The sequence below is a fragment of the Engystomops pustulosus genome, chromosome 7 (genome assembly GCF_040894005.1).
Source record: "Engystomops pustulosus chromosome 7, aEngPut4.maternal, whole genome shotgun sequence".
Taxonomy (NCBI): domain Eukaryota; kingdom Metazoa; phylum Chordata; class Amphibia; order Anura; family Leptodactylidae; genus Engystomops; species Engystomops pustulosus.
This window is the reverse complement of record NC_092417.1, coordinates 34046060-34059457: the sequence shown is the minus strand read 5'-3', so window position 1 is coordinate 34059457 and position 13398 is coordinate 34046060. Positions and strand designations below refer to the sequence as shown.

At 43.2% G+C, this 13398-nt stretch overlaps 1 protein-coding gene across 1 annotated transcript; it reads left to right on the top strand.

The window, feature by feature from the left end:
- Positions 1–3155: 3155 nt before the first annotated feature.
- On the top strand, positions 3156–13034 carry LOC140069569 (kelch-like protein 10). Its single transcript, XM_072115413.1, has 5 exons — positions 3156–4256; positions 6510–6999; positions 9824–10390; positions 11056–11205; positions 11753–13034. Exons 1-5 carry the CDS (start codon positions 4012–4014, stop codon positions 12056–12058), a joined length of 1758 nt encoding a protein of 585 aa, XP_071971514.1. The 5' UTR covers positions 3156–4011; the 3' UTR covers positions 12059–13034.
- Positions 13035–13398: the final 364 nt, after the last annotated feature.

The window sequence follows — 13398 nt, the reverse complement described above, 5'->3', positions numbered from 1 at the left end:
CTTATCCTGTATATATAGACACAGCACAGTACTACTACTCTTATCCTGTATATATGGACACAGCACAGTACTACTACTCTTATCCTGTATATACGGACACATCACTGTACTACTACTCTTATCCTGTATATACAGACACAGCACAGTACTACTACTCTTATCCTGTATATATGGACACATCACTGTACTACTACTCCTATCCTGTAAATATGGACACATCACTGTACTACTACTCTTATCCTGTATATATAGACACAGCACAGTACTACTACTCTTATCCTGTATATATGGACACAGCACAGTACTACTACTCTTATCCTGTATATATGGACACATCACTGTACTACTACTCTTATCCTGTATATATGGACACATCACTGTACTACTACTCTTATCCTGTATATATGGACACATCACTGTACTACTACTCTTATCCTGTATATATGGACACATCACTGTACTACTACTCTTATCCTGTATATATGGACACAGCACAGTACTACTACTCTTATCCTGTATATATGGACACATCACTGTACTACTACTCTTATCCTGTATATATGGACACATCACTGTACTACTACTCCTATCCTGTATATATGGATACATCACTGTACTACTACTCTTATCCTGTATATATGGACACAGCACAGTACTACTACTCTTATCCTGTATATATGGACACATCACTGTACTACTACTCTTATCCTGTATATACAGACACAGCACAGTACTACTACTCTTATCCTGTATATATGTACACAGCACAGTACTACTACTCCTATGCTGTATATATGGACACATCACTGTACTACTACTCTTATCCTGTATATATGGACACATCACTGTACTACTACTCTTAGGCTATATTCACACTGCCGTTGCACCCCCGCCCCTCTCCATAGGAAGTAATGGCGCACGGCGCCGTACTACGGGTAAAGATAGGACAGGTCCTATCTTTTTCCCGGGTACGGTGCCGCACGTGTGCCCATTGCCGTCTGTGGAGGACGTATATCGGCCGTATATACGTTAGTGTGAATATAGCCTTATCCTGTATATATTGACACTGCAAACTACTACTCCGCTATCTTACCTTCATTGGTAATAACCAATACAACTACTTTTATTCTGCATATAGCAGACCATTACTACTCTTATCCTGTATATATGGACACTGCCCAGTAATACTATTCTTATCCTGTATATATGGACACTGCCCAGTAATACTATTCTTATCCTATGTATATGGACACTGCCCAGTAATACTATTCTTATCCTGTATATATGGACACTGCCCAGTAATACTATTCTTATCCTATGTATATGGACACTGCCCAGTAATACTATTCTTATCCTGTGTATATGGACACTGCCCAGTAATACTATTCTTATCCTATGTATATGGACACTGCCCAGTAATACTATTCTTATCCTATGTATATGGACACTGCCCAGTAATACTATTCTTATCCTGTATATATGGACACTGCCCAGTAATACTATTCTTATCCTGTGTATATGGACACTGCCCAGTAATACTATTCTTATCCTGTGTATATGGACACTGCCCAGTAATACTATTCTTATCCTGTATATATGGACACTGCCCAGTAATACTATTCTTATCCTGTGTATATGGACACTGCCCAGTAATACTTTTCTTATCCTGTACTCATGGTACTGACAGGGTAAGACGAGGAGGAGGGGAGGGGGTGCTGGTTATGTGTATAGTTGTGCCCAGTATGTTCCTTATGTGTAATATACTCCAAACAGAAGCAAGGCAGCACTCACCGGTGTGTGGAACTTTTCTTTATTCAGGCAGGGTGCAGTACAAGGGAAGAGCGGGGCCAGGCGACAGGCCGTTTTACGCTGGATCACGCTTTCTCAAGCCGTGAGAAAGTGTGGGGTTGTGTCGAAAACTATTTCTTGATGTTCCTTATGTGTGTATGGTAGAGCTGTGTGTGTGTTTATGTGTATAGCAGTACCCTGTCAGTGTGTGTGTGTATTAGTGTGTGTATAGCAGTGCCCAGTGTACGTAGTGATTACACACTTTAGTAATCAGCCCCTAATGCCGTTTTACAGGTGACAGGTCCTCTTTAAAGAGGTTTCAGCAAATAAATGATATTGTTTGTGTGAAGTTCTACAATTTTGCAATATACTTTGTGTATCAATTCCTCATGGGTTTCTAGATCTCTGCTTGCTGTCATTCTATAGAAAGCAGAGATGTTTACTTTCAGTGCATAGTAATCTATCCCTGGCTATGTGATGTCACACAGGTGCACGGTACATTATATCCCTGGTCATGTGATGTCACACAGGTGCATAGCTCGTTATATATCCCTGGTCATGTGGTGTCACACAGGTGCACGACTCGTTATATCCCTGGTCATGTGATGTCACACAGGCGCATGGTACATTATATCTATGGTCATGTGATGCCACACAGGTGCACGGCTCGTTATATACCTGGTCATGTGATGTCACCCAGGTGCACGGCTCGTTATATCCCTGGTCATGTGATGTCACACAGGTGCATGGCCCGTTATATCCCTGGTCATGTGGTGTCACACAGGTGCACGACTCGTTATATCCCTGGTCATGTGGTGTCACACAGGTGCACGACTCGTTATATCCCTGGTCATGTGGTGTCACACAGGTGCCCGGCTCGTTACATCCCTGGTCATGTGATGTCACACAGACGCATGGTACATTATATCTATGGTCATTTGATGCCACACAAGTGCACGACTCGTTATATCCCTGGTCATGTGATGCCACACAAGTGCACGGCTCGTTATATCCCTGGTCATGTGATGTCACACAGGTGCATGGTTTGTTATATCCCTGGTCATGTGGTGTCACCCAGGTGCACGGCTCGTTATATCCCTGGTCATGTGGTGTCACCCAGGTGCACGGCTCGTTATATGCCTGGTCATGTGATGTCACACAGGTGCACGGCTCGTTATATCCCTGGTCATGTGGTGTCACCCAGGTGCACGGTTCGTTATATCCCTGGTCATGTGCTGTCACACAGGTGCACGGCTCGTAATATCCCTGGTCATGTGATGTCGCACAGGTTATTATAATGCCTCATTTTCTGTGGCCTGGTTGGGGCTACAGAAAAGAGGGCACTATAATGCCAGGGCTACAGAAAAGACTGTGACTATTGCTGCGAGGAAAGGAAACTACTGGCTACTGTGACTATTGCTTATTGCGGGGGCACTTTGACTATTGGCTACTGTTGTACTGTGATTATTGGGTATTGGGGCGCAGACACTATTGGCTACCGGTTGGCATTGTGACTATTGGCTAAAGAGGGCACTGAGACTTGGCTACTGTGGGGGGCACATACTAGCAAACCCGGTGTCTATTTACTAATATGTTCAGCTTTGTGAGCTGATTGTGATGATGATAATACTGTACAAATGTAACTACTAAAACTCCATTGTTGAGGAGCCAATACATTAGTAGAGAAACAAAATCACATTCAGTAATGACATGAGGCCACCAGGGAAAATAAGTTTGACACCCCTGCAGTACATAATGTGGTACAGAGAGTTAGAAGCCTTACAATCTATAATCAATAAGGAGGAGTTATCAGGGATTAGGGAAATCTACAGGTGGAAGAGATTTTGGGTTACTGGTTGGGTAGTTTTATGCTGATCATAGAATTATGTATGTAGTAAATGTACCATTGTCTAACTACTGTGACTGGTATTACAGTAATAGGAATGACAATGAGTTGTAGTATCACAAACTCTCCACTGACCAGTGTGGCGCTGTGCCGTGTATTTATAGATCAGCAAATTTAATAAGTAAAATGTCATTTTTGTGCAATCCCAGAAGTCCCAACTCCAACATTCCATAGATAATTGTATAAGTTCCGTAACTATAGAAATGATGATGATGTCATCAACGGAGGGAACTTATCAGCGTCAACGTTCCGTCTTCTCTGTTGAGTGACTGATAGGAAGACGGAGCGGTAGTTGGTCACGCGATCTCTTTCGGATTATGGATTCGGAGTGTTATAACAGGCGCTGTATGAAGCGCAAAACTTGCCTAATGGCTCCTGATGCCAAAAGATCTTGCAGCCAATGGATGAGCCATGGGTTTCGCACCAAAATCAGCTCCATGGCGTACAATGCTTATAATGAGCTGACGCTCATGGGCATGCTGTGTGACGCCACCATAAGAGTCCAGGGGACTGAGTTTTATACTCACAAGGATATCCTGGGCCTATGTAGCCCATATTTCAGGTGAGGGTTTATTATATTCTTAAAAATTCCCGATAAAATAATACCAAATAATCTCTTACTTTGTAAAATGTCATAAAGTCCAGTCTGTTGTGTTGATCCAAGGGCTAGAAAGTCAATGACTGACAAAAATCACTTTGATTTAGGGATTATAGGGGCTTCATATCTAGGGGTGTGGCTACTTTCCTTATGCCCATCTTCTGGCATAAGGAGATTAGAGCAAACGTCTATTTTTGAAGCTCCACATGTGTCCCAAAGATCTGTATATATCTTACAGGAACACTCCAGAAACAGCTAATTCATAGAATAATACATGGTGCAGGGTCAAAAGCGAGGAGCAGGACTCATTGTCATTGTATTCCTAGGACCTGGAGTCCTGCTCCTCCTTTCAGCTCCTGCACAAGATACAATTCAATGGGGGTCATTCACGTTTTCCCGACGTGTTACCCGAATATTTCCGATTAGCGACGATTTTCCTGTATTGCCCCGGGATTTTGGCGCTTGAGAACGGATTGTGGCGCATCGGCGCCAGCATGCACGCAACGGAAATGGGGGGGCGTGGCCGAACGAAATCCTGACGGATTCGGAAAAACCGCCGCATTTAAAAAAAAAAAAGTGGCCGAACGAAATCCTGACAGATTCGGAAAAACCGCCGCATTTAAAAAAAAAAAAGTGTCCCTGGACTCGCGCTTACCTTCACTAGGAATAGGATCGTGAACTCCAGTGCATTTCGGCGGGCCTCGGGGAACTTCAGAGCAACAGCGCCACCTGGTGGACGTCGGAGGAACTACCTTAGTGAATCCTGGCCGGACCCGAATCCACCGCAGAGAACGCACCGCTGGATCGCGAAGTAAATCTGCCCCAATGAATCAGCTGTGAATGGAAGATTCCTTTCAAAGCTGGAATCACACTTGTAGTTTTTGTGAAAGTTTTCCTAAAACCAAACCAGAAGTTTTTAACTTTGACCTGTATTTTCATAAATCTTCTTACATTGCAGTATGTGTATACTCCTCCCCTATACTATTGGACAGTTCTGTTCATATATACATATGCAGCAGGGTATGGTGACACTATATACAACCATACATATAGATCTATGTGCATTGCTGGTATATTGGAACAACTATCTATCCCAGCTTTTGCTAAAACTGGCAGTAATGTGGAGTCTGCGGCTCCACATGTAATAGGGAGCCATTCAGGAGCCAGACGAGCCGGCTCTTCCTAGTGAGCAGAGTCTAACAATCCAACTCACTAAGAGGAGCCGGACCCCCCATCACTAGCACACACAGGCTGCAGGTGCCCCTCCCCAAGGACTCACCACACGCCAGGTAATGTGAATTAAACTTATATAAGCTACTGAAATTATTCAGAATGATAACAAAGGCATTTTTAAAATCAGCATAGAGAAGGCTATTGAAACCTGACACCAGCTAAAATTACATTCCTGGTGACAGGTTCGCCTTCAATTAAAGTTTATAATTATGCTATTTAGACTTTTTAGACTGGGAAGGAGCACTTCCCCCTCCGATTGTGTGCTAGCAGCATTCAGAGGGAAGGACTGAGAGAGCAGCGGGGATGGCTAGACAAGCTCCTGCACAGTGTAACATCCTGTGAAGCTACAGTACCCAAGAGTTCTATTAACGCCCCCAGAGCACTTATGCCTCATTACCATAATCTTAGAAGCTGATTTTAGAAGAAAGGAATGCATGGATAACATATATAAGAATATTAACACAGTCATGGTACCGTATATTTCGGACTATAAGGCGCACTAAAAATCCTTTGATTTTCTGAGAAATCAAAGGTGCGCCTTATAGTCCAGTGTGCCTTATATATGAACTGTATATACAGACAACAGCTGCCTTGAACTGTGCACAGGTCTGCCACCTGCTGGTCATTCATCCTTATTATCAGGTGCGCCTTATAATCCGGTGTGCCTTATATATGAACCTAGATGTTTTAGCAGGCATTTATTGATGGTGCACCTTATAATCCGGTGCGCCTTATAGTCCGAAAAATACTGTACCTGGATCTATGAGTAGGTGTTCTGGCTTCCCATGATATATGTTGATGTAGATTTCCGTCAAATATAGTCAAACATTTTTTATCATTTCCTTATCGTTATAAAGTATTTTCACAATCTAAAAGTTTGAAGTCTCTCTCTGTAATCTGTAACTTGCTGGTGTTTCCAATAATTTCCTAGTGTAAGGTGGAGCTTAGGTTATCACTAGTTCTGTATCTTTCTTCCATTTGCAGGGCTCTATTTAAAAATTCTCTCGGTCCTGCGGATAGGAAGGTGTACGACATCCCAGGTGTTACCCCAAACACCATGTGGAGCATTATAGAATATGCCTACACCAACACCGTGGAGGTCACACCTGACAACGCCATGGACCTCTTTATAGCGGCCGACCAGTTTAATGTCATGGGCATTGTCCATCTGTGCAGCAAATTCATACTACATCAGATTGATCTGGAAAACTGCATGGACATATGGAGGATTACCAATACTTACCTCTGCCCAGAACTCCGCAAGAGGACCTTCACCTTCATCCTCCACCACTTCGAGGAGTTGATGACGACTTCGGACAAGGTCTCGGACTTCACAGTGGACGAACTCCGAGACCTGATTGAAAAAGATGAACTGTGTGTCAGGGACGAGAAAGCGGTATTTGAGGCAGTAACCAAATGGATAGACTACAACCCTGCGGAAAGACAAGCGAACATGACTATCCTCCTCCCTCAGGTACTGCCGTAGAGTCTAAATCCCCCATAGCAAGTTGAGAAAAGAGTAACTGGAAAGTGTGACTATTACAATGTCATTCATAGATGGAAATGGAGAATAGAAAATGTATCACTCATGAGATTCCTGGTATTTGGGACATATCCCATTTTCCAAGGTTTCGATGCGTCTCTTGAAGTTGGTAACAGTTATTCCTATTGACGTCCCCCATATACACAGACATACTGTACTCAGCTAGGCCTCACATATTTGTGTTTTGGGTTGGAGAAGAGTAGATAGCAGCTTAACCGGTTAAGAGCCCTTCCCCGTTTTTTCATTTCCATTTTTCACTCCCCACCTTCAAAAATCTAGAACTTTTTTATTTTTACGCGTAAAAAGCTATGTGACAGCTTGTTTTCTGCGTAACAAATTGCACTTCATAGTGATCACATTGACTATTCCCTGCCATGTACTGGGAAGCGGGAAAAAAATTCCAAATGCAGTGAAAATGGCGAAAAAATGCATTTGCGCCGTATTCTTGTGGGCTTAGATTTGACGTCTTTCACTTCACGCCACAAATGACAGGTCTACTTTATTATTTGGGTCAATACGATTACAGGGATACCAAATTTGTATAGTTTTTATAATGTTTTCATACATTTACAAAAATTAAAACCTCCTGTACAAAAATGTTTTTCTTATTTTGCCGTCTTCTTGCACTAATAATCTTTTCATACTTCGTTGTACGGAGTTGTGGGTGGTGTAATTTTTTGCGACTTTTGATGATTTTCCAATGATATTATTTTTAGGACTGTACGACCTTTTGATCACTTTTTATAGAATTTTTTATTTTTTTTTAAATGGCAAAAAAGTGCCACTTTTGACTTTGGATGTGATTTTCCGTTACAGGGTTAAACGCAGTGAAAAACCGTTTTTGATAGATTTTCAGATGCATCGATATCTAATGAGTTTATGATTTTTACTGTTTATTTATGTTGATATCAGTTCTAGGGAACTAGAACTGCCATACTTCAGTATGGCAGTATATGGGGATATTACACCTCATTCATTACAATGTGCTGTTGTGCTGTTAGCACATTGTAATGAAAGGGTTAAAACGAAGTAGCCTCGGGTCTTCGGAGGAACCGAGGCTACCATGGCGATGGATCGCCGCTCACCGATGACGTCACGGGGAGCGAAGATCCTCGGAAAGATGGCGGCGCCCATGCGATCAGCAAGAAAACACCCGTGATCGGTGCCGGCACCGATCGCGGGTGTTAGGCTACATGCACACTGCCGTGTGCCCGCCGCACCGTAGCACAGCGGGCACATGGCAACGCGGGGAGAGGAGGAAGAGGTGAGCGCCGCTCACCCCCGCCCCTCTCCATAGGGATGTATGGGCCACGGCGCCATAATACGGGAAAAGATAGGACATGTCCTATCTTTTCCCGGGCTACGGAGCAGTATGGTGCCGCACGTGTGCTGCACCGTACCGCTCCCGTACCATGCCGCGAGCCCATAGAAGTATATACGGCCGTATATACGTCGGCCGTATATATGTCCCCCATACATGTGTGTGAATGTAGCCTTACCGGTAAGCCTTTGCTGCAATATGCAGCAGAGACTTAGCCGCTATCATCGGAACCCGACGACCGCGGTCACGAACCAGTTAATATATATACTCCACTATAAGTAGAACAGAGAGTCAAGGCACCCAATTTTCCCCAAAAAACTTGGAAAACGTACTGACTGGAATATAATCCTAGGGAAGGAAATACAGACGCTTCTCTCTAATAAAATGTCCAGTAACCTTCCCCCATCAATGATATGTCCAGAAGCCTCTCCACATTAATAAAATGCCCACAGTTCCGCTCAATGAGTAAAATATCCAGCAGAGCCCCCCCCCCCCTTAATGAATTAAACATCCAGCATCCAACCCAGCCCCCTTTAAAAAAAATATCACTTATCACTCACCCTCTGGCGTCCTCTTCTCCCCACATCTTCCTTCTGGTCTTCTGGTTCACTGTAAGTACGGGCAGATCCATGACTTTGTGCTCTCCCCGCACACACACTATGACATCACTAGGTGGTGACACATGGCAGAGCCCATAGACATGCATCTACCTGTGCTGCTGGTGAAGCCGAAAACCATAAGAGGAGGCATGTAGGGAGAAGAGGGGAGCACCGGAGGGTGAGGATTCAATTTATTTTTTTAAATACTCATGTATATAGTCGAGTAGGGCTTTTGCAGCTGAAAAACTCTACTTATACCCGAGTATATATGGTACTGCCTTCTGGATGTGAATCCTAATCCTTTCTAAAGCTCGCCATCCGGGCTTCGGTCCTGGGTTTCTGTATAGCCCACAGGTGCAGGGTCACAGAACATGTTACAGCCTGATTTAGCAGTAGGGGAGGCACTACCTGGAGAGCTTTAAAGGGATTTTCCCACAAACAAATGTTAGGCCCTATCCATGGGATAGGGCCTAACTTGCTGATCAGTGGGGGTCTCAGTGATGTACCTCCGTCGGACCACTCATTGCTCCGTCAGACTAATCGAGCAGACGGCCACACATGACCGTTCTGCTCCATTAATCTCCATGGAACTGAAGGAGATTGATGAGCGCAGCGCTCAGCAATTCCCATCAGCTCCATAGAGATTGCTCCAATACTGCTCCATTAGGTACGTGGGACCCCATCGGACCCCTCATGACTTTTGTTTGTGGGAAATCCCCTTTAAGCTAGATTGTGTTCATATAGTAAATATAACCACTGAGGGCAATGGACTTACAGGGCTTATAGGTAGAATATTAGTAGAGAATTTCTTATGACCTCTGATATTTCTTCCTAGATCCGCCTGGCCTTGATCAACACAGATTACATCAGGAATAACATTATGGCCAATCCTTATGTGAGAAACAATAAAGGCCTCAAAAAAATTATCAACACTCTCACATCTGCGCATTACAGGGCCAGACCACGTCGACCAAACGCCAATTTCTTTAGCTTTGGTGGCAGTGATATCCCTACAAATACCGTCAGGTACTACGATACCGGAGACAACAACTGGACCACTGTTACATGTCCTGAAGAAAAGCCTAGAGCCCATCATGGCACTGTGTATCTCAATGGATTCATTTACGTTATTGGCGGATTTGACGGCACGGATTACTTGAGAAGCGTGACACGTTTTGACCCATTGAAGAAGACATGGCAGGAAATTTCCTTTATGAAACACAAGAGAGGAAAAGTCAGTGTGACCGTCCTTAATAATTATATCTATGCCATGGGCGGCTACGATGGACAAGAGACTCTAAATTCGGTTGAACGCTATGATCCTGTTGCCAACCGGTGGACTTTGATTTCCTCTATGAATAAGAGAAGGATGGACGCTGGTGCCACCACACTGGATGGGGAGGTAAGAAGATCCTGGGATTTTGTATTCATTTTATGTCCTTATATTGTTATGGAGAGAGAAAAGAGAGGACACGGGCGGCACCTCTGGTGCAATATGAAAATTAGAAGGGTTATAACGTGATTGTGATATCTGCTCACCTTGAGACCCCTTGGGGCTCATTTACTAAGGGTCTGTCGGGTTTCCCAATGATTTCCGTTTTGCACCGAATTGCCCCAGGATTTTGGTGCACGCGATGGAATTGTGTCGCATCGGCGCCGGCTTGCAGGTGACAGAAATCGGGAGGCGGGCTGTTGTACAACCCTACAGATTCCGACAAACCGCAGAATTTAAAAACGTGATTGTGTCGCAATATCGAGCACTCAAATGCACCGGGAAGAAGCAGGTCAACTCCGGTGGACCTCAGCAGGGAAGCGACGGATGCAGGAACTCGGGCACAATCTTAGTGAATCGCGCCGGACCCGAATCCTGGTCGAACAATGCACCGTGGGTAAGTAAATCTGCCACCTTGTGTCTTATGCGTTAAAGCAGATATCATACATCCAATCTTCCCTTCGTTGGGTGGGTGGGGTATTCTGCGTCTTATATTGTTATGTTATGTATATAAGGAAAATCTTCTCTCGAATGTGGAATTAGTTATATTTATGTCCATTACTCATTTTGTACAGATCTATATATGTGGTGGATCCAATGGAAGCGATTGCTTATCTACCGCTGAGAAGTACAATCCCGAAACTAAGAAGTGGAGCTATATCACCCCAATGAGAAAACGGCGTAGTGGAGTAGGCGTGACAACCTATAGGGGGAAAGTATATGCGGTATGACAATGAATATTTTGTTATTATTTCTCAATCGGTAGTGTGTTACTTACAGTATAATTGAATGACCTTTAGGGGTGTTCTAACAACGTATCCCTTAACTTCTGGATAGGGAATTGCTGTTCTAAAGAGGGGGTCAAACCTCCGGGCTCCCGTTCACCGATACAAATAGTAAAACAGCTCCTTTTGATTTAAAGGGATGGTCAGAGATACATAAAGCATGTGCCATTTGTATCTCTATACTTCTTCAGGGCTCTATTCTTCAGATATAAACAATGTATAGCTTACTCTCTAACCCTCAGGGAGGAGGGGGAACTATTACTCTGAAAATGCATCCACCAGTTGAGATCATTTTTAATAAAAATTCTGCTCAGTTTATAAAGAATCAGGCTGCAGAGTTCCCTCCTGTAGAGATCCCATGCTGTGTAGTGTGTGTCTATGATGATGACTATGAGTTACATCTGAGATTGCTGGAGTATGTACAATGTAAAGCTATTCACACATCGGAAGTGACTGCATTTTAAGGTTTTTCCTTATTCTTTAACAGGTTAGTGGCTATAATGGTAATTCATTCAATCGAACCGTTGAGACTTACAGCCCCATTGACAGAACATGGAGTTGGGCACCTCACATCCAGAAGAGGCGAAGAAACTTTGGAATCGGGGTCATAAATGATTATCTCTATGTTTTAGGAGGCAAAAATTTATTTAGTATCAACTTTTATAATGAGATTTATGATGGCACACGTTGGTATGTCACGGAAAATGAATGGCCCCAAAGCATCAGACACTGCTGTGTAGTACCCACTCTAGAAAATATTCGAGAATTTAGAGATTACAACAGCTTTTGGTAGATGAGATTCACGGCACGGCCTATCTAAGCTATCTGAGCCCTGGGGACCAAGACAAGATGTGTCGGTAGAGACGCCGAGGAGCCATTCCAGAATATGTCTCCCATGATGATATGTCAAAGGAGCCAATGACCCCGCTCCTAGTAATATCCTATGAAGTCTTTAAAATTTTGGATTACAAAAACCAGCCAAGATAAATACCTAAAACGTGAATACTTGTGTGTTCATAGACTTCTCTCCCAGAACACGTGAGAAGCAGAAGGATTTGCTACTCATGGACTTTCCGGAATGGGGTGTTCCTTTTGCAGCTGAATATGTATCTTCTATCTCCACCTCTAAAATCTTGGTGTTGGATCTGCACATCTAGATATCATTCCTATAGACATAGAAGACCGGGATTATAAGAATGTACTTACTTCTCTTCCCATGATGACTCAGCTGAGCTACGGAAACCTGAGGACCTGCGTCTTTTTCAAGAATTTGTAGCTTTTACATTTTTCTTCTTTTTTCATGTTTTATTAGTTGTTAAAAATATAAAAAATATATAAATCTCAACAGACCTCTTAAAAAGCATAAAGTTTCCCTTTTGGTGGACGTCTCTTCTCCGTGCTGCATCTTTGATCTTCCCCTATTCAATCTGGAAGACGTATCTGCACATCTAGATATCCATCCTATAGATAAAGAAGACTGGGATGTTATGAGTATGTCACATGGTATGGCCTTCACCTTAATGTAAAGATAAAGTGAAAATTTATGTAACAGATCAAAAACGTTACGGACATCCCCAACTTTGTCAAATCAAGATCTGGCTGGAGGCAATAAGGCAGAGGGTCCTGGTGACAGAATTGACTTCTCTACCATCAATGACTCTTTGGAAAAGGTGACAACCCAAAGACTGTCCCCTAAGAAGATCATCACGGATGAGACTTTATGGACATTCTGTGCATAATAAATAAAAGATGATTATTGGTCTGATTGATATTCCTGCACTTATTATTTGTTTTCTATGTCAGTGACCTTCTTATACATATCAGAAATACATATTTTATGATAAAGACTTCATCTAGCAGACTGGCCATGCTGATTTCAATGGTTTTAATTGGTGTGATCTAATGCTTGAGTGCCTCACACCGAGTAGTGGATTATAATATAGGTGATTTGGACGGTAGCCCGGGGGCAAAAGCGTTCTAAGGGGTCCATGACCACCAAAACTACCCACCAAATTTTATACTGAGAAAGATTATTACACATGTAATCCACATACATCTGTTCCTGCTCTCAATACACAGCCACAAGATCCATTTCAGGACCTTTGAAAGTCCTCCAAAGGTCCTGAAACTGCA

Coding starts and splice junctions, on each gene's coding strand:
- LOC140069569 (XM_072115413.1), top strand. CDS start 4,012: ATGGATTCGGAGTGTTATAACAGGCGCTGTATGAAGCGCAAAACTTGC. Junction 4,257..6,509: donor CTATGTAGCCCATATTTCAG/GTGAGGGTTTAT, acceptor TTCCATTTGCAG/GGCTCTATTTAAAAATTCTC. Junction 10,391..11,055: donor CCACCACACTGGATGGGGAG/GTAAGAAGATCC, acceptor CATTTTGTACAG/ATCTATATATGTGGTGGATC.